The sequence below is a fragment of the Brienomyrus brachyistius genome, chromosome 7 (genome assembly GCF_023856365.1).
Source record: "Brienomyrus brachyistius isolate T26 chromosome 7, BBRACH_0.4, whole genome shotgun sequence".
NCBI lineage: Eukaryota > Metazoa > Chordata > Actinopteri > Osteoglossiformes > Mormyridae > Brienomyrus > Brienomyrus brachyistius.
Window position 1 is genome coordinate 22,922,481 of NC_064539.1, and position 22,889 is coordinate 22,945,369.

At 48.4% G+C, this 22,889-nt stretch overlaps 1 protein-coding gene across 1 annotated transcript; it reads left to right on the forward strand.

The window, feature by feature from the left end:
- Window positions 1-584: 584 nt before the first annotated feature.
- Window positions 585-22,757, forward strand: musk (muscle, skeletal, receptor tyrosine kinase). Its single transcript, XM_049021444.1, has 18 exons — window positions 585-978; window positions 1,570-2,692; window positions 5,628-5,754; window positions 5,894-6,045; window positions 6,353-6,480; window positions 6,846-6,987; window positions 8,114-8,238; window positions 8,892-9,051; window positions 10,250-10,256; window positions 11,650-11,913; window positions 12,504-12,676; window positions 13,698-13,721; window positions 13,859-13,947; window positions 15,196-15,355; window positions 15,536-15,716; window positions 16,115-16,306; window positions 19,731-19,879; window positions 20,461-22,757. The coding sequence occupies exons 2-18, from the start codon at window positions 2,626-2,628 to the stop codon at window positions 21,141-21,143; spliced, it is 2,823 nt and encodes a 940-aa protein (XP_048877401.1). The 5' UTR covers window positions 585-978; window positions 1,570-2,625; the 3' UTR covers window positions 21,144-22,757.
- Window positions 22,758-22,889: the final 132 nt, after the last annotated feature.

Consider the following 22,889-nt stretch of genomic DNA (forward strand, 5'->3'; position numbering starts at 1 on the left):
TACGGTTAATAATTTTCAGCCAAGACGGTAGTTGACGGTGGCAGCTCACCTGCGTCAGCGCCAGGCGGGGAATCCCCGCGTGGACCCTGTGCTGCCTCCGATGGCGTGGCGGTCGGCTGTCAGGGAGGCCCCGCTGCCCTGGGGGGTCTGAGGCGGAGGCAGGAGGTGGCCGTGTGTCACCGCACACACACACGCACGCACGTTCCGAAGGCTTGTACAGCTCACCTTGCCCTGGTGCAGGCTGGGAATGTTTACCTAGGTGCAGCGTGAACTCAAATGCCGGGAGATACACACCCCAAGCAGGTGTTTAACCGTTTCCTTCCCATGGGGATCGGCTTTTATGAGCAGTCAGACACTGTCATCCCTCTCTAAAGCATTAGTGCTGACTATCTAAATCTGCCTCTTTCAAACAGATGATACTGTGTAAATAAAAAGCACCCACTAAAAACTAGCAGAGCCGCTTCTGTGCTCCTTGCTTTGTTTACATATTCTGAAACACGATACAGCAGCACCTGACAATCACCACCCAGCCTTTATGTAAAGCGGCACGCACTGTTGCCTGGAGACGGCTGACCCGCAACAGTGTGAGGGCAGTGACCGGGTGTTTAACCCTTTACCTGAATTTCTTTGCATCCAGAGATGAACATCATCTGATACCTTTGCTGTTTTTTGGAGATCTGGTGTTCCCTGTCTTTTCCCATTGCTCATGTCAAAGGGTGAATTCCAAAGTACCAAAAAAGATTACGGCTGCAGTTCTGCTGCTGACAGACAGGGGGTGCCATTGGCACAGAACGCGATATTGGCGTTGAGTCACCGGTGCCGTCACCCCTGGGGTATTCAGCACAGCTGTCATGTCATTAGGGCCATTCTCCTGCATTCTGTCCTGTACACGGTAGCCATTTTAACGTTTGTTTATTTTTTAAATTTGTAATTAATCTCTTGCTGTCAGGGAAAGTCAAAGCCCACATAAAGCCCAAGGTAAGCCGCACTATGCGAAACATGACCAAACGTCAAAAAAAAAAAAAAGAACAAGTAGAAAAATAAATTGTATGATATATTTGAATACATAATATAAGTATATAAATAATATAGCATGTAAAGCTAGTAATAAAATAAATAAATACATATATATAAACACAAAATAACAGGAGCTTAGAGGAAAATGAACACCTTTCACACAGCATGCTATTAGGACATTACTTCAGGCTGAATAGAATAACGATCTTTTCCTTAAAGCGGAATTTGGTGACGTCTTTGATGTCTGGACAGCAGAGTTCCTATACTGCTATACTGCTATACCGCTATACTGCTGTACTGCTATACCGCTATACTGCTATACTGCTGAGCAGGCAGGTAGCTAACAGCCGCCAGTCTTACTCTGCACATCCATTTCCTAGTGAGGAAATCAAGCTGGAATAAAATGGCAGAATTCACTTACCCCTCCCATTAGGACACCTCTCCTCTTTTTCCTGTATTGTATTAGGCTCGTGGCAGCTTTTGCTTCTTAACTTTGAAATATTCACCTTGTCACCATGCAACTCACAATGTTATCCTTTGCTAACCAAACAGCATCCTGTTCTGTGCTGGTCCTGCAGAGGGCGCCAGGACTTCCAACGCCTCAGCCCATTCTGCTTAGCTGGTGTGCTCCGTGTGCCAGTGCGATATGGTCGGTGCCCATCAGCATCCGGTGCCCTCGGCGGCCGGCTACGTGACTTCATGGGCTGACCGGCCTGCTTCTTCTCACCATCAGCTTCTCCAGACTCGGCCTCCCTGCTTCCCGCCGTCCATGGCTCCCGGTTGATAGTCTCCACGTCCTGCGTGACGCTGTGTACCAACGAGCCCAGGGGTTAACATCACCGCATGGCGGCCGTACAACCGAGCAGACTGGGGTCTCCATCCCTCATGCTACGCTGGCCATCTCGAACTATGGGCCGGCACACACCAGGCATGTGACTGGACATTTAGCAGGAAAGCAGGCCGTAGATGTTCTGTTCCACCCTTCACCCCCTGGAATGTTGCCTGTGACCGCAGACGGCGCTCAGAGAAATGTCACTCCTTGCCTAAAATAAATGTGGGCAGTGGAGTGACAGGTGGGGCCACACAAAGGCGACGGGAATGCGAGGGCCGGACCCCCTGTTCCCCATGCTTGCCCCCAGCCACACTCCCCAAGCCGATCTTGTTTGTGGTATTGTTTAAACAGGACCAATGTGGACACGGCCGTGCAATTTTCCCATTGATCTTATCCTTTTTCTGGGACCCTGAAGTGACCCTGTGCAAGCAGGTACATTTTTTCTCTCCGGGGCAGCTTCTTTGTGACCCTCCCCTCCACTGGGTGGTCAGCAGAATAAGCCCCCCCGGCCAGCGTCATTGTCCGGGCCCTCACCGGGGCCCCGTGAGGCTGGAGGCTCGGCAGCTGTGGCCGTCAATCTTGACTTCTCGCTGCTGAAAAAAGACCACCCCCAGCCCCCCCCCGTGCCGGCCCACTGCCCCCTGCCAAATGCCGACGCGCAGCATGGCCGAGAGCGAGCCGGGCGTGGGCGGGCATGTGGAAATACTGTAGTTGACAGAGATTCTGACAGTGGAGATTTCCGACTCAGCCTGAGACTTCGCTTTCAGGGATTAAAGATGGGGATCCGCATCACGCCTCTGCTCCTCCTGACAGCCCTTCGTCTGAGCGTCGGACAGCACAAAGGTCGGTCCCAGCCGCGGGTCGTGCAGAACATTCGCAGACAGTCGGGGGAGTATGATCACAGTTTGGAACAGATGCCGATTCTCTGAAGGATCTTCATGTGCCGAGACGTGTTCCTGAGAGGCCAATGCTGTCGCTACCTGGGAGTTGGCGCGGGAGGTTTTTAACGGAGGTTGTGGTGGGTGGCGGCTCGGTGCTCGCGGTGAGACAGCTGGTGCCGGGGTCCCGCTGACCGCAGAGAGAATGACTGTTAGGCCAGTTCAGCCTGAGAGTTTGCGACTCGTGGAACAAGCGGACATATCCCGATACAGGCAGCATGAAACATATCCATGTTCACGACTGCCGCGATCCACGACCGCAACCGTGACCAATCACTAGAAAGACAACATAAGTTAATTCTTAAAAATGGCCTGCAGTTAAAATAAATAAATTGATGGCTGTTAATAACATCAATAATATAAATAGCAGTGTTAATATTAAACTGGAAACATATGTCCTGTAAAACAATGTAGCGATAATGGACAGAAACACGCACTATTTGTTAGGGAGACCCGGCTGTTTACAGATATACTCACAATTTGTTAGGGATACTTGCCTGTTTATGGTTATAATCACTGTTAATTAGAGAGGCTCAAGTGTTTGTGGATAAGCTCACCCTTTGTTAGGGAGACCCAGCTGTTTATGGATATACTCACTGTTCCTTAGAGAGGTCTGTCCGTTTAACATTCATTAGCGAGGCCTGGCTGTCTACTGTTCGTTAGGGAGACCCGGCTGTTTAAGGATATATTCACTGTTTGTTCGGGAGGCCTGGCTGTTTACAGATATACTCAATGTTCGTTAGGGAGGCCTGACTGTTTACAGATATACTCAACGTTCGTTAGGGAGGCCTGGCTGTTTACACATATACCCACCTTTCGTTAGGGAGGCCTGGCTGTTTACGTATTTTTTCACCGCTCGTTAAGGAGGCCCAACTGTTTACAGCAGGGGTGTCCAATCTTTTCCACAAAGGGCTGGTGTATATGGGGGTCTTCGCTAATTAGATTGCTAATTAGAGGACTGATTGGCTGAAGAGTCCTCACACCTGGGTTTGAACACCTGACCTACAGGTTACCCAAAACCTGCATACACACCGGCCCTTTGCGGATAAGATTAGGGAGGCCCGACTGTTTACACATATACTCACTGTTTGTTAGGGAGGACCGGCTGTTTACGGATATACTCAACGTTTATTAGAGAGGCCTGACTGTTTACACATATACTCACCATTTGTTAGGGAGGCCTGGCTGTTTACAGATATACTCAACATTCGTTAGGGAGGCCTGGCTGTTTACGGATATACTCAATGTTCGTTAGGGAGGCCTGGCTGTTTACGGATATACTCAACATTCGTTAGGGAGGCCCGGCTGTTTACAGATATACTCAACATTCGTTAGGGAGGCCTGGCTGTTTACGGATATACTCAATGTTCGTTAGGGAGGCCTGACTGTTTACACATATACTCACCATTTGTTAGGGAGGCCTGGCTGTTTACAGATATACTCAACATTCGTTAGGGAGGCCTGGCTGTTTACGGATATACTCAATGTTCGTTAGGGAGGCCTGACTGTTTACACATATACTCACCATTTGTTAGGGAGGCCTGGCTGTTTACAGATATACTCAACATTCGTTAGGGAGGCCTGGCTGTTTACGGATATACTCAATGTTCGTTAGGGAGGCCTGGCTGTTTACGGATATACTCAATGTTCGTTAGGGAGGCCTGGCTGTTTACGGATATACTCAATGTTCGTTAGGGAGGCCCGACTGTTTACACATATACTCACCATCTGTTAGGGAGGCCTGGCTGTGTACACACATACTCACTGTTTGTTAGGGAGGCCCGGCTGTAAACGGAAGTTGACCATTAGCTGGTTGATATATGTCATGTGATCAGTCTGGAGATACTGCTCATTTTCACTGAATCATCCATTTGTGACCCGCACCATGACCCCCCCACCCCTGGGTCCTTCAACCTCTCACTCCATTGATCTGGGGTTTGGCGGCCAGCCCTCCCAAGGAAATCTCACCGGAACCAAAGTCAGGGCTTGGGGGGGGGTGTGGGGGGGGGGGGTGCAGTATACATCTGAGAACTTTGGCCACACAGCACCTGTGACTGACGTCCGACTGTGACCCACAGCAGCTTAATCCTGGACTGCAGTTCTGAGCAGATGGGTGCAATTACCAAACGTTAATTAAATAAGCACAAACGACCGCCTGGGAAATGTCTGCACTATCACATGCTTCTGTCTAGGGTGCCGCCAATCCTGTTAGCGACTCATTCACTGGAGTCCCCCTTTTGCCACCAGACAATTCCTTCCCATCCCAACTGGATTCGGTGATTTTTTTAAAGTCAAATTTTTGTTTTGAATGCATAATGCATAACGTTCTGCCATCTTGGCAGTGACATCATTGGTTCATGCTGCAGTGAAGTACACAAGGTCTCAAGGTCACTGGACCTCTCGTAAACCCACCGTCAGTCATATCCAGAGGTCTCCCATTGAGAAGGTGACCTCCAGATAAAGGAGCAAAGTTCAACATGTGACAGTGTGACAGATGGTTTCACATGCAGAGAAATTTGTCCGCAAATCAAAATACACTGTAAACAAACGGCTCCCTTAAATGACATTCTTATGTCAGATGACTCCATGCGCGTGTCGTTTGAGTGAACTCATCTGCATTCCTATCTCGAATTGTCCTGTCGTGAACTTCTTGGGCCATTTTACACGAAGACGGTTTTAATTTCTGGCACCAAAATTAGAGCGCCACCCATACTGATTCTTCACATGCTGCACTGTAGCAGTCACCCTTGACCTACAAAATCGCTTTAAGAATCCGTCATCCGCGCACGTAAATTCGTAGGAATGCTCTAACCCTTGGGATTTGCTGCTGTACCCCACAGCCCCTCGGATCACCACCTTGCTGGACACTCTGGATGTGCTGCCTGACCACAACGCAACTTTCATCTGCGAGGTGGACGCACGGCCCATCGCCGACGTCACATGGACGAAAAATAACTTCCATATTGGGTACAGGGTGCATTTATAAGCACGTTTCCTTAAGACAGTAATATAGATCAGTGAATTGCATTAATCTTTATACAACAGGAATTTGACACCTCGGCGTGTCAAAGTGCCCCCAGTACGATCTGTCCCTGTCTCACCTCAGGCCCTACGACCCGCGTTACATGACCAGGGAGAACGGGCAGATGCTGGTTATCCCCAACATCAGGGACTCGGATAGCGGCGAGTACTGCTGTGTAGCCAGCAATGGGATTGGAGAACCGGCGAAGAGCTGCGGGGCCCTGCAGCTGAAGATGAGTACGTGGCACAGCTCAGCTCCATCATCAAGGGTTGGCGGAGGTTTTGGGCTTCTCCCTGCTATCCTCGCAGCAGTAGAACTTTATCTCAGGCCATGTCATGGTACTTGGCAAATGAAACATTTAATAGGTAGTCAGACCTCAAGTTGCTACAAAGCATCCACAGTCAAATTTCCCCTAGAGATTCCAACTTATAGAAAGGTGACACGCTTTAACTGGGCTGGGTTAGTCTATGTGCTATATGTAGGGATGGGGTGGGGGTGTTATTTGAGATATTCTTGACACTTTCTGAAACGTGTGTCTTCCAGAGCCTCAAATCAAGAAACATCCAAACAACGTCACGCAGCTCATAGAATCGAAGGCTGTGCTGCAATGCGTGACCCTGGGCAACCCCAAACCAGACATCATCTGGATGAAAGATGAGGATGTCATCAAGGTGACTCCGGCAGGAATAATGCCATCGCCGTAACGTAGGCCAGCCATTCTGCATTAGCACTCCCACCAAAACATCTTTAAGAATGATGAGGAAGCATATTAATTTAGGCATTAGATGGTCTTTGTTTACATGTCATTAGAGGTTCTGACCATTAACCCACTGATAAAGGGTGTCAGCTCTCGCGAAAGCGGCGAATCAAAGCCTCGGTCGCTTCCTGTTCTTCTCAGCCATTGGGTTCTCTATTTAGCCCAGATGGATATCCCCTCCCACTTGGCTACCAGCAGCCAGTCTTAAAGTCCAACGCAGATTCTGAAACCGCTGATGTAGCAGGGCCACAGCTAAATCCGATTTCTGCTCCACTGTAGGTTAGCGACCGGATAACCATCCTGGACTATGGCTCTCTGAAAATCAGCAACATCAAAAAAGAAGATGGCGGCCAGTATCGTTGTAAAGCAAAGAACAGCTTTGGGATGGCTGTGTCAAGATCAGCAATACTTGAGGTGCAGGGTGAGTGAGCTGGGGGGGGGGGTGTTCCTGTGTTATACTACACGCCTGCTTGTTTGCCACTTATCAATGAGGTGGATGTCTGTCACAACACCCGACAAAAGCTGTACAATATCAAAAAGTGAGCAACGTCCCTTTAAGGAAGGAATATTTAAAAACTTTAAAACCTCCAATGAACTAAAACAGCCCAGACCCTAAAGCATTAGTCACACCCCCAAAAGACCTCTTTAAGAACATACCTCATACCAGAAAATCCCTCCTAAATAAGCCAAGCTGACCCTGATTACATCCTAATGAGGCCAGTGCTCTCATGAGGCTCAGCTGCCTTTCAGCCCTTGTTGGCACAGGTTGGGGATCGATCACCATGGAGATGCCCACCTTGCCCTCACCCCAATGGCTGTTGACCTGCCTCCCACTGAACCAAAATATTTCTCATATTTTTAACTTTCAACTTGGGTGTCATGTCTGGAAGGGGCAGGCTTAGACTCCTCGCTGAAGCAACCTCAGAAAGTTGTAAAAAAACTGAACGGACAGACGAAATGAACAAGATTGAAGGATGGGTCATGCACCTTTAAAGAGTGAGAATATCTTCTTCTTCAGTCCAGATATTTATCCAAAAGTGAGCCATAGATGGTTTGGTGGTTAGCAGTGCCGTCTCATGCCTCAGGCGTTGGGAGTTCTGGTCTTGCCCTTAGGCAGTGCGTGTGCAGAACAGCGCACATTCTTCACACCTCATGTGGCTCTCCTCTGGCTTTGAAGTGACCCTACCTATGGTAGGTGACAGATACACAACTGGGTATGTCGCACCCCGGAGACTCACGGCAGATGCTCATGGGACCTGCAACTCACACACGTCCAGTAAACCATGACAAAGCAAGCAGCTATGATTGGGTGATGGCCCGTCGTAACACACTCATGGGAAACAGACCTTATCCAAAGCAACAGCAGAGATGAGGTGGTGGGAATGTTCTCTAACGGGGGTTTAAAAGCAAGAAAATGTGACTGTTCTTAAATGGAGGATTATTCTTGTGGCTGTGTGTTTTTAGGCTGAGGATGTACACGTGACTTGCAAACCAGCGGGTACATTTATAATGAACATCATGCTGTTCTCAATCTCACCGGCCCATAGCTCCCGCCAGAATCCTGAAGGTCCCAAAGGAGAAACGCGTTCCCTTCGGGTCCGAGGTCACGATGGAGTGTAACACCACTGGTAACCCAGTCCCAACGATAACATGGCTGGAAAACGGGAATGCGGTGAGTCCCCTTCCTGCTGGGAAGGCCAGCGTGGGCCTGTGTGTCACATGCTTCGGTTTCCCGGCATGGTGTAGCGGATTCAGGTTAAATGTCAGGGGTCATATGTGCCTGACATGCGCTGGGGACACGCGCTGGGGACACGCGCTGGGGAAGCCTGCAATTTGCAACACGGAAACTCCTGGGAAATGTAGGTGCGCAAATTGTGCGACAAGAGAGAATATACAGGATACCAACACTGCAGGGGCTTATTGGGAAGCTGCAGTGTCAATTCACACTTGGTGCTAATGACCAGCCTTTGCTAGCCTCCTGAGAGCAGCAACACAGTCAAATCTCAGATAATAACTCAGGGTTATTAAATCATCACATGAAGGGTTTTTAAGGGCTGTAGCCCATATGAGAGCCTGTGATTCATCTCACCGGAAGGGCTATAATAAAGACGCACTGTGATCCATGAGGGCTGTTATGGCCAGTATTACTACAGAAGGAGTGAACTGTCAGGTAAGCTGTCGGTATAGTGGGATACACAAGGCAAACTTGAGTGAAATGCTGAGATATGCTTAAGAATCAGGACTTCCTTACACATCCAAGGCTTTGTTCAGCCATTTCAGATGCTGGTTCTCAGTTTGTCAATTTCAGATGTCGCGTTCCCTCAGATCTCCAGGGCTTCCGTGGAGGAGACGATCATGGGCGATGTGGTGGCCTCCATTCTTCGCGTCGTCGTAAACAAGCCGGCTCTGTATACCTGCCTGGCCACCAACCGGCCCAGTGGCAGAGAGAACATCGCCAAGGCCACCGCCAAGGTCACCATCTCAGGTAAAGGGTCTGAGGAGTTAGCGATGGCCGCTAACGGCCCATGCCACCAGACGTGTGGGTAACGCATACGTTTGGTGACGTAAATGACACCGCACAGTCCCCACTTCGACTTCCTGACATCAGCTGTGGGCTGGCATCGTCAGAAGCCTCTCGTATTGGTCCTGAGACCAAGGCGATTGGTAAACAGACACACATTGCAGTCACACTTCATAATCCCCCCGGAAATTCGACCCCGAATTCTAAGATGGACAGAAGTCCAGAGCAGAAGTTCTGTTATACCCAGAGTATGCAATTTACCATAGTAAAACAGGGAGAACTAAGGGTTGTGGTCCAAGACCATTTGACGGTGCTCACAACTGCACTGTTTTAAACAGCACCCTGGTAAAATCTCCAGCAGGTTTAAGAAGACGAGCCCCCCCCCAATTTGAAATTCATACTGCTCAGAGCTAAAAATGCCATTTGCAGTAGCTTCATGTCAAACGGTAGGGGGAGTAAGAGAGGAGCCCTTGCAAGTGTCGGCTGTTTTTATTGCCGACCTGTGCTGGATATAAATACCGTGACCCTGATTCATCATCAGGCACTGCGAATGCTAAGCGGGTAAATCACTATGTCGTCCAGTGGGTCGTTAGTCACACACGGGCACTAGATCATTCCTTTTCCATGGGGGGGGGGACCGCTGTTGATGGCGACGCCTGTTCTTCTTAAATGCCCATGCCTGCTCACCGGCCTTCACACTCTGGGGTGAACACCAGCCCTCTTCTGCCACTTTAGGTTTTTTGTGGTATGTTTTTGATTAAATGAGTCTCCGCTCTGGTTTGCAGTAATCCCAAGGCACGGCCTGTAGTTATTAGTTACTACCACAGATATTCACACAAACACAAGCAAGTAGCCCATAAAACTCAGGTCAGCTATAAAGGTCAGAGGGCTGTTAGGACAGACAGAGGGGAGAATGCCCCCTCCCCAAGGAGCTTGCCATAGATACAGGGGCCGGTTTGGCCACGGCCAGCCATCTAAAACCCACACCTGTTCCTACACAAAGCACCCACAAACAAAGCCTGATCAGCCCCACACAGAAGCATGTCCTCCTCACGGGTGCAGACCAGACCATTGCTCCTTTCAAGTACACACTGTAAAAACTTCTTCTTCTTCCTGGGTCCTGTTCTGCTGGCGCTGGCTGAATCCTGCGACTCTCCCATAGAATGGAGGTAAGTCTGGCTCCTCGGTCTCGTTTGTGTGTAGGGGTGGGGTGGGGGCAAGGATTTCAGGTAAGGTCTGGTTCGCTCCCGACACGAGAGTTAACTGGGAGAGGTAGAAGGACCGGGAACGACACATTCAGGTGCAGATCTGCACATCAGCACAAGACAGGAGGGAAGTGCTATTTAGAAAAGTTAGCACTGTTTAATTAAAGCTATCTATTAACAGACGCAAAACACAACTTTGCATACATTAAATTAAAGAGCCTTTGGCCAGCCTTGCTGGAGATCGAATGTTTTCCCGTCATTTATTCACGCGGGCAGATCAGTTTCCACTTAGTGTGACGTGTTTTACCAGCAAGTCTCTCACAAAGTGTTTCACAGCCATTTCCAGTCAGTCGATCAATAACTCTGCAGATGCCAGGAGCAGTGAATCCCAGTGGCAGTGAATCCCAGGGACAGTGAATCCAAGTACCAGTGAATTCCAAGGGCAGTGAATCCTAATAGCAGTGAATCCCAGGGGCAGTGAATCATAGTTTACCTCATGGCCGTATCTTCCGGAAAAACAGCACAGGCATCAGTGGTCATTCTGTCCATCAGAACCACTCTGAAAGTAGGCTTGATTCCCCCACCATGAGGTGTCACAGGCTCATTTCTGTAGCAATACGTCACATACATCCAGGGGGGCAGGAGGTGTCAAATGCCAGGGGGAGGCTTGAATTCTGCAGCGTGATATGCTGGAGTACCCACTATGCTGTACGTCATGTGGGGCGGTATTACAGGGCGTGCCGTAATGCTCATACGTGTTCAGAGGGCGTCACTTGACATGTCACGACTTACTGTGTGTTACAGAGACAAGTGTTTAGTATGGTAGCGCGGTACAGAGACACCTTATATACAGTACCTTTCAAAAGTTACAGGCGGCTAAAGAAACTTTTAAATTATCTTCATGTCGGTGTAAAACTATTATGTCAAAGTGTATCGGCTTAGCCATTTCAAACCTTCCGGATTTACAGTAACAGGTCGACATTCTCACGAATTTGCCGACTCGACCACTAACCACCTGTGGCCCATCTATACCTCATCAAATGAATTAACTAACCCGTCTAGCCATTCAGCAAGACATCGGTAACTTTTTGGAGATCAGAAGTTCTAGATACTGCCATCGTGTTACTATTCATTTGCATATATTCAAATTTTAAAATGTTTCTTTGAGCAAATATACTGGACAGATGAATAGTTTAAAAAATTTTCCTTGCCTAGGACTTCCGTATATGTAGTTCACTTACTCTCATCATAGCTGTCTCGTCATGCACATTTTTCTGTGCTGTGTTATATCTTGCCACTGCATACACAAAGTAGGCCTTGCATGTCCAGTTTATGCTCATCTTGCCACCCCTTACAGGCTATACAAGGGCAGTGCGGGGTACTGCAGCACCTACCGGGGGCAGGTGTGTCAGGGCGTGCTGAGGAGGGATGCCCTGCTGTTCTTCAACGCCTCGCTGCATGAACCCGAGGACACACAGGAGCTGCAGGCACAGGTGGCCTGGTCCCAGCTGGACAGCAGTGGCGCCCTCTGCAGGCCAGCCGCCCGGGCTCTCTTCTGCCACCACGCCTTCCAGGACTGCAACCCCTCGGGGCAGGGCCCCACACCCAAGCCCGTGTGCAGGCAAGCAGGGGCTCGACAGGGAGAGGGGGGTCCAGTAGATGGGTGCCCCTCCGAGCTGTGCTGTGTCCAGCTGGCTGTCAGAGCTGCTGACCGAGTTCACATTACATAAACAGTCACAAGAAGCTGTCGGTGCAGGAATGCTGTGCTCTTCTCTCCACTTTTACGTGACCCCGTAGCCACACATGTTCCGACCCCCTCCGTCAGACCCCCTCTGACTCTTTTCTGGCAATGGGTGGGGGTGTGCTGCATTATTTCAGAGCTCTGGCCACCCCCTCCCCCCTTGCAATTGCTACATCGCTTAGCCAGAAAAGATCCGTTTGTTTTGCAGTTTAATCGCTCGTTAGAATTACTGCTCCAGGGGCATGAAATGTGGGGTTTCAAAGCCAAAATATCATTTTTAAAGAACATTCTGGACGAAAGAAACTGTCCCCTTCCTATAACTCTATCTAAGCTACGTGACTCAGAAACAAATATCTTAAAATCCAGCCGGGCTGGGCGGTACTGGGATTAAACCAAACCAGTGTCACCTACTGGCTGGATAACACCAATTCAAGTGAAGCGATGCATTAAAGATCTTCTGTTCTTTCCAGAGAGCACTGCCTAGTGGTGAGGGACCTGTACTGTCACGGAGAATCGCTCTTTAAGGAGGACGCTGCCAGCAAAGGGATGTACTCGTCGGGGGCTCGCATCACGCTGCCTGACTGCACACTCCTGCCCAGCCAGAAGGACGACCACACAGCTTGTACCGTGGTCCCATTCGTTGGTGAGTCCCACCCCGGAGAGGCTGTCCACGTTATTGGCTAAAGTGCAACGTTCCGGCATTCCATTGGTTGACGTGCGACATTTCAGCTTCCCATTGGCTGAACCTGATGTGTTCCTGTTTTGTGGCCTGCCTTTGCTCACCAGTGGTGAGGCAGACAAAATGGCCACATTTCACCTGGCACATAGCTAGCTTACGGACAAGTCTTTAAAGGAAACTCTGACAAAGGTACATTTCAGGTTTTAGCTGAGATGGACTCTGGCTAAAACACACAGGCAGGTAATAAGCAGCGGACACAGAGTTGGGCCAAGATACACAATTTGGGTAAAATAAACTGGGATGCAGAGCTCGCAATTTCCTGCATTGCTTGTAGCCTGTGGGAGTAGGGTGCGTGACACGTTAAATAGCTACTCTAGACCCCCCTGGGAATGAGCGCTGTGCCCTGCTCCGTTTTCAGACGGGATCAGAAACTCCACTGCCAAAAAAAATGCAAGCGGAGGGGGCTCAGTGTGTAAAACAGCACAGCTGAGTAAACGTTTCTGTGCCTGGTTTTCCGAGCTCCCCTTCCTCTCCCATGAGCCACCCCCCCATCCCTGCCCCTTACAGGATGGCCGTTGTTTGCACAGGTTGACGTCTTTACTTGTGCAGCTTTCCATGGGTCAGAGTGTGTCAGCTCCTACTCTAACTAGCAAAGCTGCCCTCATATCTGCCTGAATTCGAGGTGCACGCATATCTGCCTGAATCGAGGTGCCCGCAAATCTGCCTGAATCGAGGTGCCCGCATATCTGCCTGAATCGAGGCGCCCGCATATCTGCCTGAATCGAGGCGCCCGCATATCTGCCTGAATCGAGGCGCCCGCAAATCTGCCTGAATCGAGGCGCCCGCATATCTGCCTGAATCGAGGCGCCCGCATATCTGCCTGAATCGAGGCGCCCGCATATCTGCCTGAATCGAGGCGCCCGCATATCTGCCTGAATCGAGGCGCCCGCATATCTGCCTGAATCGAGCATCTGTTTTCTTGCAGATCTCAAGAAAGACCAAGTTACCAGTAAGTGATTCCGCCCCCGCCCAGTCCCAAAAGGACTATGTTCCCTAAAAGATTGTGTCCTTACAACACAGTGCGTCTAAAAATATTGTAAGCTCCTGTGAGCTCATTCTGACTATTTGACACTTTCACATTTTCAGCTAAATGCTACGCCGACCGGGGACAGTTTTATCAGGGGACGGTCAGCGTCACGCTTTCAGGCGTGCCGTGCCAAAGATGGAGCCAGCAGGTAAAGAAGCAGATTTGTGAAGCCCAAGATTCATCTCCCTTTTAATGGAAAGCGCTTAACTCTCTTTTTTTTAAGTGCATCACTCGAGTACGTATTACAGCACAGGACTAATTTATAAAAATGTAATTATATCTCTGTACACGGAAAATGAGCGTGCGATTACACAACTATGTTTTGGATGGGAGCAGCATCATTAATCTAATGAACCAATGAAGATGGGTGGCTGGGGGGGGGGGGGGGTAAGGGTCACTGACACCGCAGTGAGGCCCATGTTACTGCCCCCCCCCCCCCCACAAATATCACAAATATGAACTCTGCATTAACTAGACACAGACAGGATGGGGCCGCACTGCCATTTATGCCTTCATTGTGTCAGATGGACACTGAAAGGTTCTGACCCAATGGGTTTAACATGTATTGATGTGACGATGGCACCCTTTCCAGCAGTGTACTGGTCAGCACGGGCAGCTTAAGCACCAGTCACGCACACTACTGTGTAATCAGTAAGCGTGTTTAGCACCGATCACTCACACTAGCGTGTAATCAGTAAGCGTGTTTAGCACTTATCACTCACACTAGCATGCAATCAGTAAGCATGTTTAGCACCGATCACTCACACTAGTGTGTAATCAGTAAGCGTGTTTAGCACTTATCACTCACACTAGCGTGTAATCAGTAAGCGTGTTTAGCACTTATCACTCACACTAGCATGCAATCAGTAAGCATGTTTAGCACCGATCACTCACACTAGCGTGTAATCAGTAAGCGTGTTTAGCACTTATCACTCACACTAATGCAGGGGTGGCCAGTCTTATCCAGAAATGGCTGTTGGCTATGTGGGTTTTCGCTGCAACTCCCTAATTAGATTACTAATTAGAGGACTGATTGGCTGAAGATTTCTCACACAGGGGTTTGAACAGCTGACGTTAAGGTTATTCTAAAATACCTGCACACACACCGACCCTTTGGGGATAAGATTGCACATCCTAGTGCATAATCAGTAAGCATGTTTAGCACTGATCACTCACACTAGTGGGTGAGACTCACCTGGGTGACATAACACATCACTTGACTCTATAGACACTCTACCAAAGAACCAGCAGCCCATGGTTTGATCATGTGACCATGGTATGCACATAGCTGAAGGCTTTCACTCTCGTATCCCAATGCCGTGGCTGGATGGATGGATGGATGGATCCATCACCTGTGACCCGTTTGCCACCCTCTGCCCTTTAATCTCCACCGTAGGATCCCCACCCACATTGGCTCTCCCCAGAGGTCATTCCTGAGCTGCGCAATGCCGAGAACCACTGCCGGAACCCCGGAGGGGAGAATGAACGGCCGTGGTGTTTCACCTCCAACCCGTACCTGCGGTGGGAATACTGCGATGTGCCTAGATGTGGCGATGGTGAGTCACAACTGCATGTTTACTTTCTTAAATTAGTGTATAAATTATCAAAGAGAAGTACTTTATTATTTGAAGACAGCAGCAGAACCCAGATGCTATTAAGTCAAGAGCTGTGTCTTGCACTATCTGCACATTACAGGTTTGTGAAATTTTCCCATCATGCCTCATTCTACCATGCAGTGCCGGCCCCGGTGTCCACCATCCCCCGCCAGCTGGCCCCAAACGTGCCCCTGTCGCCGCCCCCTACCTACTCAATGAGCATCATCATTTTCGTCACGGCCGGCTTGGCGGCGTCTGCTTTCCTCGTCGTCATCGCGCTCATGTGCCGTCGCAGGAGAAAGCTGTGGAAAAGCAGGAAGAGGTTTCCATTATTTCTCCCAACTTTTCTCCATATGTTCCGGAATAGCCGAACATTCCCGTCATAGACGGCGCTCTCTGAATTGTGCAGTCGGCCACTTGCAATGGGATTCATTGAGCAAGTTAGTAAGCTTCCACACAAACCCCTGTAGGCGTTGCTGAAGAGGGAGACATATGAGGAACCCACTCAACAGAGAGCTGCTTTCCTGGGGCCTCTTTCAGACAGATAGGGCAGATTTTGTACACTTCTAACACACATTTGTCTGCCCGAAATCAAGAAATGTCCTAATCATTCACAGATTATGGGACATCATGAGTTTGGCCTGGAGAACACCTACCCCATTGTCAGATTTTCATGCTATGGCTTCACGCCAATTACAGTGTTGCCATGGCATTTTACAGGGTGATGGAGACCCCTACGCTGACGACCCTTCCCTCGGAGCTTCTGCTAGATCGCCTTCACCCCAACCCCATGTACCAACGCCTACCGCTGCTGCTCAACACTAAGCTCCTGAACCTAGAGTATCCACGCAACAACATCGAGTACGTCAGGGACATCGGCGAGGGGGCCTTTGGCCGAGTCTTCCAGGCCAGGTGAGGGTGACATTGCCTCATGTGGATGGTGGCCGTGGTTACTTTGTGTCCTTACAATGTCTAAGAGGGACAGTATGAGCTCGAACAGCGTTGGATTCGTTCCAGCGTTGAACCTGGATTTCATTTTAGTATCGAGTTCTTGCTATGTGCTGATTGGTCTCCTATAATCATACTTCATCTGTCACTGAGGTTAGTGTGAATCAGCTGGATAAGTCTTTCGATCAAGAAAACAAACCAGTCAAAGCATGAAAAGAATTGAACTAATTAGCCTTTCAGTTTTGAAGTAGTTTTTGAAGGAGCTCAACGCGTCCACCCTTATAAGGATTAGATGGTCACTCTAATACTGTTAAACGTAAGCTTCTCAAAGGTACGTCTTCTGGGGAGAACCCCATGGCTCGGCGTGTCACCCATTGCAGTTCAAATCAGACTCGTTACCATAACACTGGGCCTGTGTCCAGAAATGGGCACCTTACATGCAAGGACCATTTTAGCACCACGCAGCCGGACCCTCCGTACAGCATTGTGTTTCAAGCCACGGGGGCGATTACAAAACATGTCATCTTAACCTGAGCTGCGATGAAAGACGCTGCCTTCCACGGCTGATTGTCACCTACTGACAGACTTCGACAGGGAGCGCGCCTCACTACCAGAGCTTATGAAGGATGCTAATTATTGTTCATTCGGTTTATCTGGAATGAGGCTCTTTGAAATTCTATTTACATAAGTACTATATGCTGACTGCTAGCTCTTTTAAATAACATTTTGCCAAAAATAATAATGAGTGTGCATTTAAAAATAGCTAAATTGAGGCAACACTTAGAAGCAAAGCATATATATATTATAGTGTTTCGCTTTTAGTGTATCTTCACATAAAATGAAACTACGCCTTTTTAAAAATATCCTGTGTTCCCATATTAACCGAGAGACCAGCGGACGTTACGTTAAGGTAACTCTGACCCATTCCCTGTTAGCAGCCAAATTTGACAGCTAGCAAAACAGCATCTACATTTTCCTCTCAGAGTCACTAGATCACTCAGGTCGAAATCAGTCTCATTCGGTACAGAGAGAATCTTGGGAAAAAGACCAGGTGATATATTACCTTCCTTCATACCCCCCCCCGTCCAAAAATAGCAGAAGGAAGCTGAACATCAGCATCCCTCCAACGTTGTTTGGGGTGAAACTTCCCCGTAGATGGGGCTACTTGCCCGCAACTGGTGAGGGGGTTATTTTTATCTACGGTGCGAAGTGCCTGCTTTCTCCTGGACAACTCAGGCAGCTTTGGAGCTTCCAAGACAGGAAGCGAGAGGAGCCGGAATGCTAAGTCTTTCCTGAGCGGCTGCCATTTTGGCTCAGCTGTGGGTCAAGCGGCCCAGATGCCAGTTTAGCAGGGAAGCGTTTATCCATTAACACGCTGCCAGCGTAGCATCTGAAGTACAGCTAATACGGTGTGAATTAACGAATCAATGATCTGGAGACTACTGCACTTCTTGTGATGCAGCTGCTTTTAAAGTAACACTTAATGCCGGCAACGCGCCGGCAAATCGGCATATTTAAAAACGAAATAAAATGGCTTTTTCGGCACTGGTAACTAAATGTAGTGACGTGAAAGCAAGAGAGATTAGTTGTGTGCTGCGCATTTTGTCAGCAGATTATGTGACGGGTGAGAGGCCAATGGAGAGCAGAGAGGGACACGTCAGGATCCGCAGAAACAACCGGGTTCCGTCCGCAAACGAGCAGCACCGCCCACAACAACCGGGCCAGAATCATCCCCGGCAAATGCTTTCTTTGACTGACAGGAGAGCAATAAAAAACAAATATTTTCAAATATTTTAAAAGACCAGTATATAAACATGATGATATAAACAACATTTGGACGGCGGCTGTCAGAAATACAGATTTCCGCCCAGATGTGAGTGTTTATTCAAGTTCATGTGCAATATATGTCATGTCTGTATAAACACTAACTCCCAATATCAGTTTTAGAACGAGGCGTTTCGCACGGCGTGAACGGAAACAGTACCTCCTGGAACAACAGCATGTTCTTGAACATCCAAACCTTCCAAGCTCATTTCATTGTTCATTGACTGACAACAGGAGCTCCTTAAGGGAAAAAGTCATGAGAGCTTTTGCAAGATTTCGCAATACAAATTTATCAGATTTGTATGTCTGACCAGAATACACAGGGTAAAATAAACACTTATGACTAAAAACTATGCAAATTTTTCCAATTATGTATGAGTGACAGCTATTGAACATGAAGTGCACATGTTCAGATACTGATTAAAATTTCCTTTACCTATTAAAAGTTCCATGTACCTAGAACCAGTTTTGCTAGCTGACTATGGGTCGGCCAAGGCCCCGCCTTTGAATGCAACCCGATCTATATTACACCCCGCCCACACGGGCCCCCTACAGGTGGTGGTCACACAGGGGGGGCGGCCCCAGAGCTGCTGCTCCTCTGCATCAAAAGGAGCCAGTTGTGGTGGTTTGGGAGTCTATGTAGGATGCCTCCTGGGCGGCTCCCTGGGGAGGTGTTTCGGGCATGTCCCACCGGGAGGGGGCCTCGGGGAAGACCCAGGACACTCTGGTGAGATTATATCTCTCAGCTGGCATGTGAATGCCTTAGGATTCCCTTGGTGGAGCAGGAGGAGGCAGCTGGTGAGAGGAAGGTCTGGGCATCTCTGCTTAGACCCCGGATGAGCGGAAGAAAATGGATGGATGGATGGATGGATGGATGGAAGTAGGCCAATATGGATCACATGGGTTTTAAAATATGAACAACGATTTCTTTTACACTCTGAAATGAAATCGGGACTGTCTCTCACGGTTCCTGAGCAATATGTCTCCCACTTTGCTATTATTATTTCTTATTACTGCCTCTATGGGCGAAACAAACAATATGACTGTCACATATATACCCAGGGACGGATTATGGGTTGTGTGGGCCCCTGGGTAGCGGCCCTGCTGGCCCGGTCCGTAATCCGTCCCTTGACATGAAAAATGGTCGATCTAACAATGTGAACTGGGGCTGTCTTCGGATTTGACCATGTCCTCTTCCGGGCATTTTGTAAAGCTGACGGAATTTACTGTGGCAGTGTGTTGCTATTCAGTATATTTTCTATGATTCAACTTTATTATCATTGCACAAAGTACTAGTACTATGACAGTTTGGCATCTAATCCAAAAGTGAATCATAGTGCAAAAGTACTAGAAATAGGCATGCGATATATTCACGTGTGACAAATAAATCGTTAGAAAATGTACGTCTATGCATTTTCTTGTTGGTAATGAAAATGCTTCGGCCCCCAGATATAATGTTTCTCTTTCGTTCCTCTTGCTCACACTGTTCAAGTGATATGAATCATGATCATGATTAAAAAATTATTAATCACACAACCCCATTTTCCACCCCACCGTTGCGCAGAGCCCCTGGTCTGTTGCCCATGGAGACATTCACCATGGTGGCCGTGAAGATGCTCAAGGAGGAGGCTTCAGCAGACATGCAGAATGACTTCCAGAGGGAAGCCGCTTTGATGGCCGAGTTTGACCACCCTAACATCGTCAAGCTGCTTGGTATGAGCCGCCGCACCAGCTCCTTCACATTAGCCCCCGCCTCTCACTGTAACCTGACCTGTTTTCACAGCCACTGTAACCCCCAATCTTTTCTTGTCTATCACTAAGGTGCTGTATCACAAAACTTGAATTTGAAAGGGTTTTCCCCCCTGAAAATTTGTCCCCAAAAAGCAAAAAATGCTAAAAGACTTAAACGGCAACTGAAAGACCTGAACAGCAACTCAAAGACCTTAGTTTGGAGGCCGCAGACCGACACAAAAATGAGATAGAAAGGAAAATATATAGCCTCCCTTTGACAGTTTGCCCAGCTGCATCTGAAATTAAGATGCTAATGATGCTAATCCGTAGAATAAAAAGTATTAAAAAATGCACAAAAAACAATTAAGGGAATCTGCTCAGAATTCATTTAAAACCAAACAACGTGATGCGTTATTAATGTGGTAGTGGTGTCGTAATTGAATAATACAGCTTTATGGTAATTTGGACATTATATAGCTTCATTTATGGTTAGCATTAGCTAATGCTCATATTAGCCAAAGTTGGACACGCTTTGACTACTGTCTCCTCTACCCTCCCCCCAGGAGTGTGCGCCGTGGGCAAACCCATGTGCCTCCTGTTTGAGTACATGGCTAACGGCGACCTGAACGAGTACCTACGTCGGAACTGCTCCAACCCACGGCACAGCCTGAGCCAGGCCAGCCTGTCGGGCCGCAGTTTCGCCTCTGAGCTAGAGGGTGGCGCCCTCACCTGCGTCGACCAGCTCTTCATTGCCAAGCAGGTAGCTGCCGGCATGGCCTACCTGTCAGAGCGCAAATTTGTGCACCGAGACCTGGCCACCCGCAATTGCCTAGTGGGCGGTGAGCTGATGGTGAAGATCGCCGATTTTGGTCTGTCCCGGAACATCTACTCAGCCGACTACTACAAGGCCAACGAGAATGACGCCATCCCCATCCGCTGGATGCCACCTGAGTCCATCTTCTACAACCGCTACACCACTGAGTCGGACGTCTGGGCCTACGGGGTGGTGCTTTGGGAGATCTTCTCTCATGGCATGCAGCCCTACTACGGCATGGCACATGAGGAGGTCATCTACTACGTGAGGGATGGAAATGTGCTGGGCTGTCCTGATGGCTGCCCGCTGGAGCTCTACAGCCTCATGCGTCTCTGCTGGAGCAGCCACCCCTCGGACAGGCCCGGCTTCCCCAGCATCCACCGCATCCTGGAGCGGATGCACAGTCAGATGCTACACGCCTCCCTGCCCTGACCCTGCGAGAAAGTGGGTCAGCGAAGGGTGTGGGGTGAAACGCGTGACTGGGATAATTTCCCGATGGGATCCATTGGCCCATTTTGACAACAGTAGGTCCTTCAGCTGAGATGACGATCGGCTGGATGCACCAAGAGAAGATGTCAAATGCATTCGCCCGAATAAACCTCCGCAGGCTCCCTTTGGAGACGTGGGTGGTCCATATCCAAGACTCCCCCCAAAACAGCTAATTTCCACCTGATTAACTGCAGTCTGTGCAGAAATGACTGTTCCAGTTGGGGATAACCTCTCCTTCTCCTCCACCATCTCTAGGAGATGCCGTATGAACCCAATAGGGTCAAGATAAATGTTTAAGATCCAAATTAGAATTGATTGGACTGCACTTTCTGTTCAAAAAAGATGACAATTTGAAGGGTCTTTGCCATTTTAAAAACACACCTATTGAGTGTCACTACTCCGCACACACAGCTCCCTGAATGCCTATCAGACAGCTTCAGCCGCCCGCTGCCCTCTTCGAAGCAGGGCGCCTGGAAGTAATGAAGATCAAACCCCGAGGATAGGTTGGGCAGGCATTTACACCTCCATCTGTATTTAGGGCTGTATTTCATTACAAACATGCCGCCGTCTATACAGGATACAGCATATTCCACAGTGGTACATTATCACTTTTAATATTTTTATATGTTGTGTTTCGACATCGTTTTTTTTTTTTTATTGCTATTCCAGCTAATTATGTAATGTTTTTATCATTGTTATTGTATTATTTTTGGTTTCATCACACAAATGCATCCAGATAAACCAGGGACTGGACACACAGAGTAATGTTGTACAGTCCTTCCTCAGGGTTAAAGAGAGCAGGCATGGAAATAGCAGGCTTCCCCGATTGTTTGGACATGTTCGGCTTGTATCTCACATGCATGATGGAGCGTAAACTCCGTAGATAAAACATACCAAGTCAAACCGTAAAGTAACCATGCAGGATACCATTCCAGCACCTTTGTTTCGCAGGTAGTCAGCTTGTGATATTTAAATGTGTGTTTTTAAAGGTTATGGTTAAATATAATTACCGAAAGGCCTGTTTCTGCAGTACCTGAAAATACCCAGCCAGTTTGTGTCAGCCGTTTTTTTCCGGCGATCGTGACCTGTGCGGGTCGCTCTGGGCACCAATGGCCGTGCTGGTCTGAGTTCTGGTGTTGAACGCTGCCTTTCTGCAACCTGCGTCTTCCCTGAGCAGTATCACCGGCTACTGTGAGAGAAGCAATGATGAGGTACAGGGAGAAAATGTTACATCTAGGTTGAAAACATCGGAAAATGTACCGGCTCTTTGATTCCTTTATTGGTATCATTAATTTCGATTCGATTATTTGACAAATTGTCTGGATTTTGTGTGCAGTCTAAGATTTTGTGTTTAAAATGCAGATTATTATGTGGATTGAATGGCTGAGTGATCACACTAACTTTGTTATATTTGTATGCGTTATGTCATGATTATTTACACTCCGTAAACTAACATTACTGCTGCCATGTAGATGATACAGATTAAGTTGCAATATAATTTTGTGAGGTAGGTGGCACTGTTTCATTAGTTTTAATAAAATTCAGGAAAAAATATCACTTCTGCTGGTCTTTTCCTAACAATCTCACCACAGATTTTGGGATCCACAGACGTGATAAAAAGTCTTTGACGCCTTGATGTTTACTGGAGTTGGACATTCTCAGCTTAACTTTCCATGTTGTACAAACCGT

Excerpts from the sequence above, each read along its gene's own strand:
- musk (XM_049021444.1), top strand. The coding sequence starts at position 2,626 with ATGGGGATCCGCATCACGCCTCTGCTCCTCCTGACAGCCCTTCGTCTG. Across the intron at positions 8,239-8,891 it reads GGCTGGAAAACGGGAATGCG|ATCTCCAGGGCTTCCGTGGA; the intron begins GTGAGTCCCCTT and ends GCGTTCCCTCAG. Across the intron at positions 12,677-13,697 it reads TACCGTGGTCCCATTCGTTG|ATCTCAAGAAAGACCAAGTT; the intron begins GTGAGTCCCACC and ends GTTTTCTTGCAG.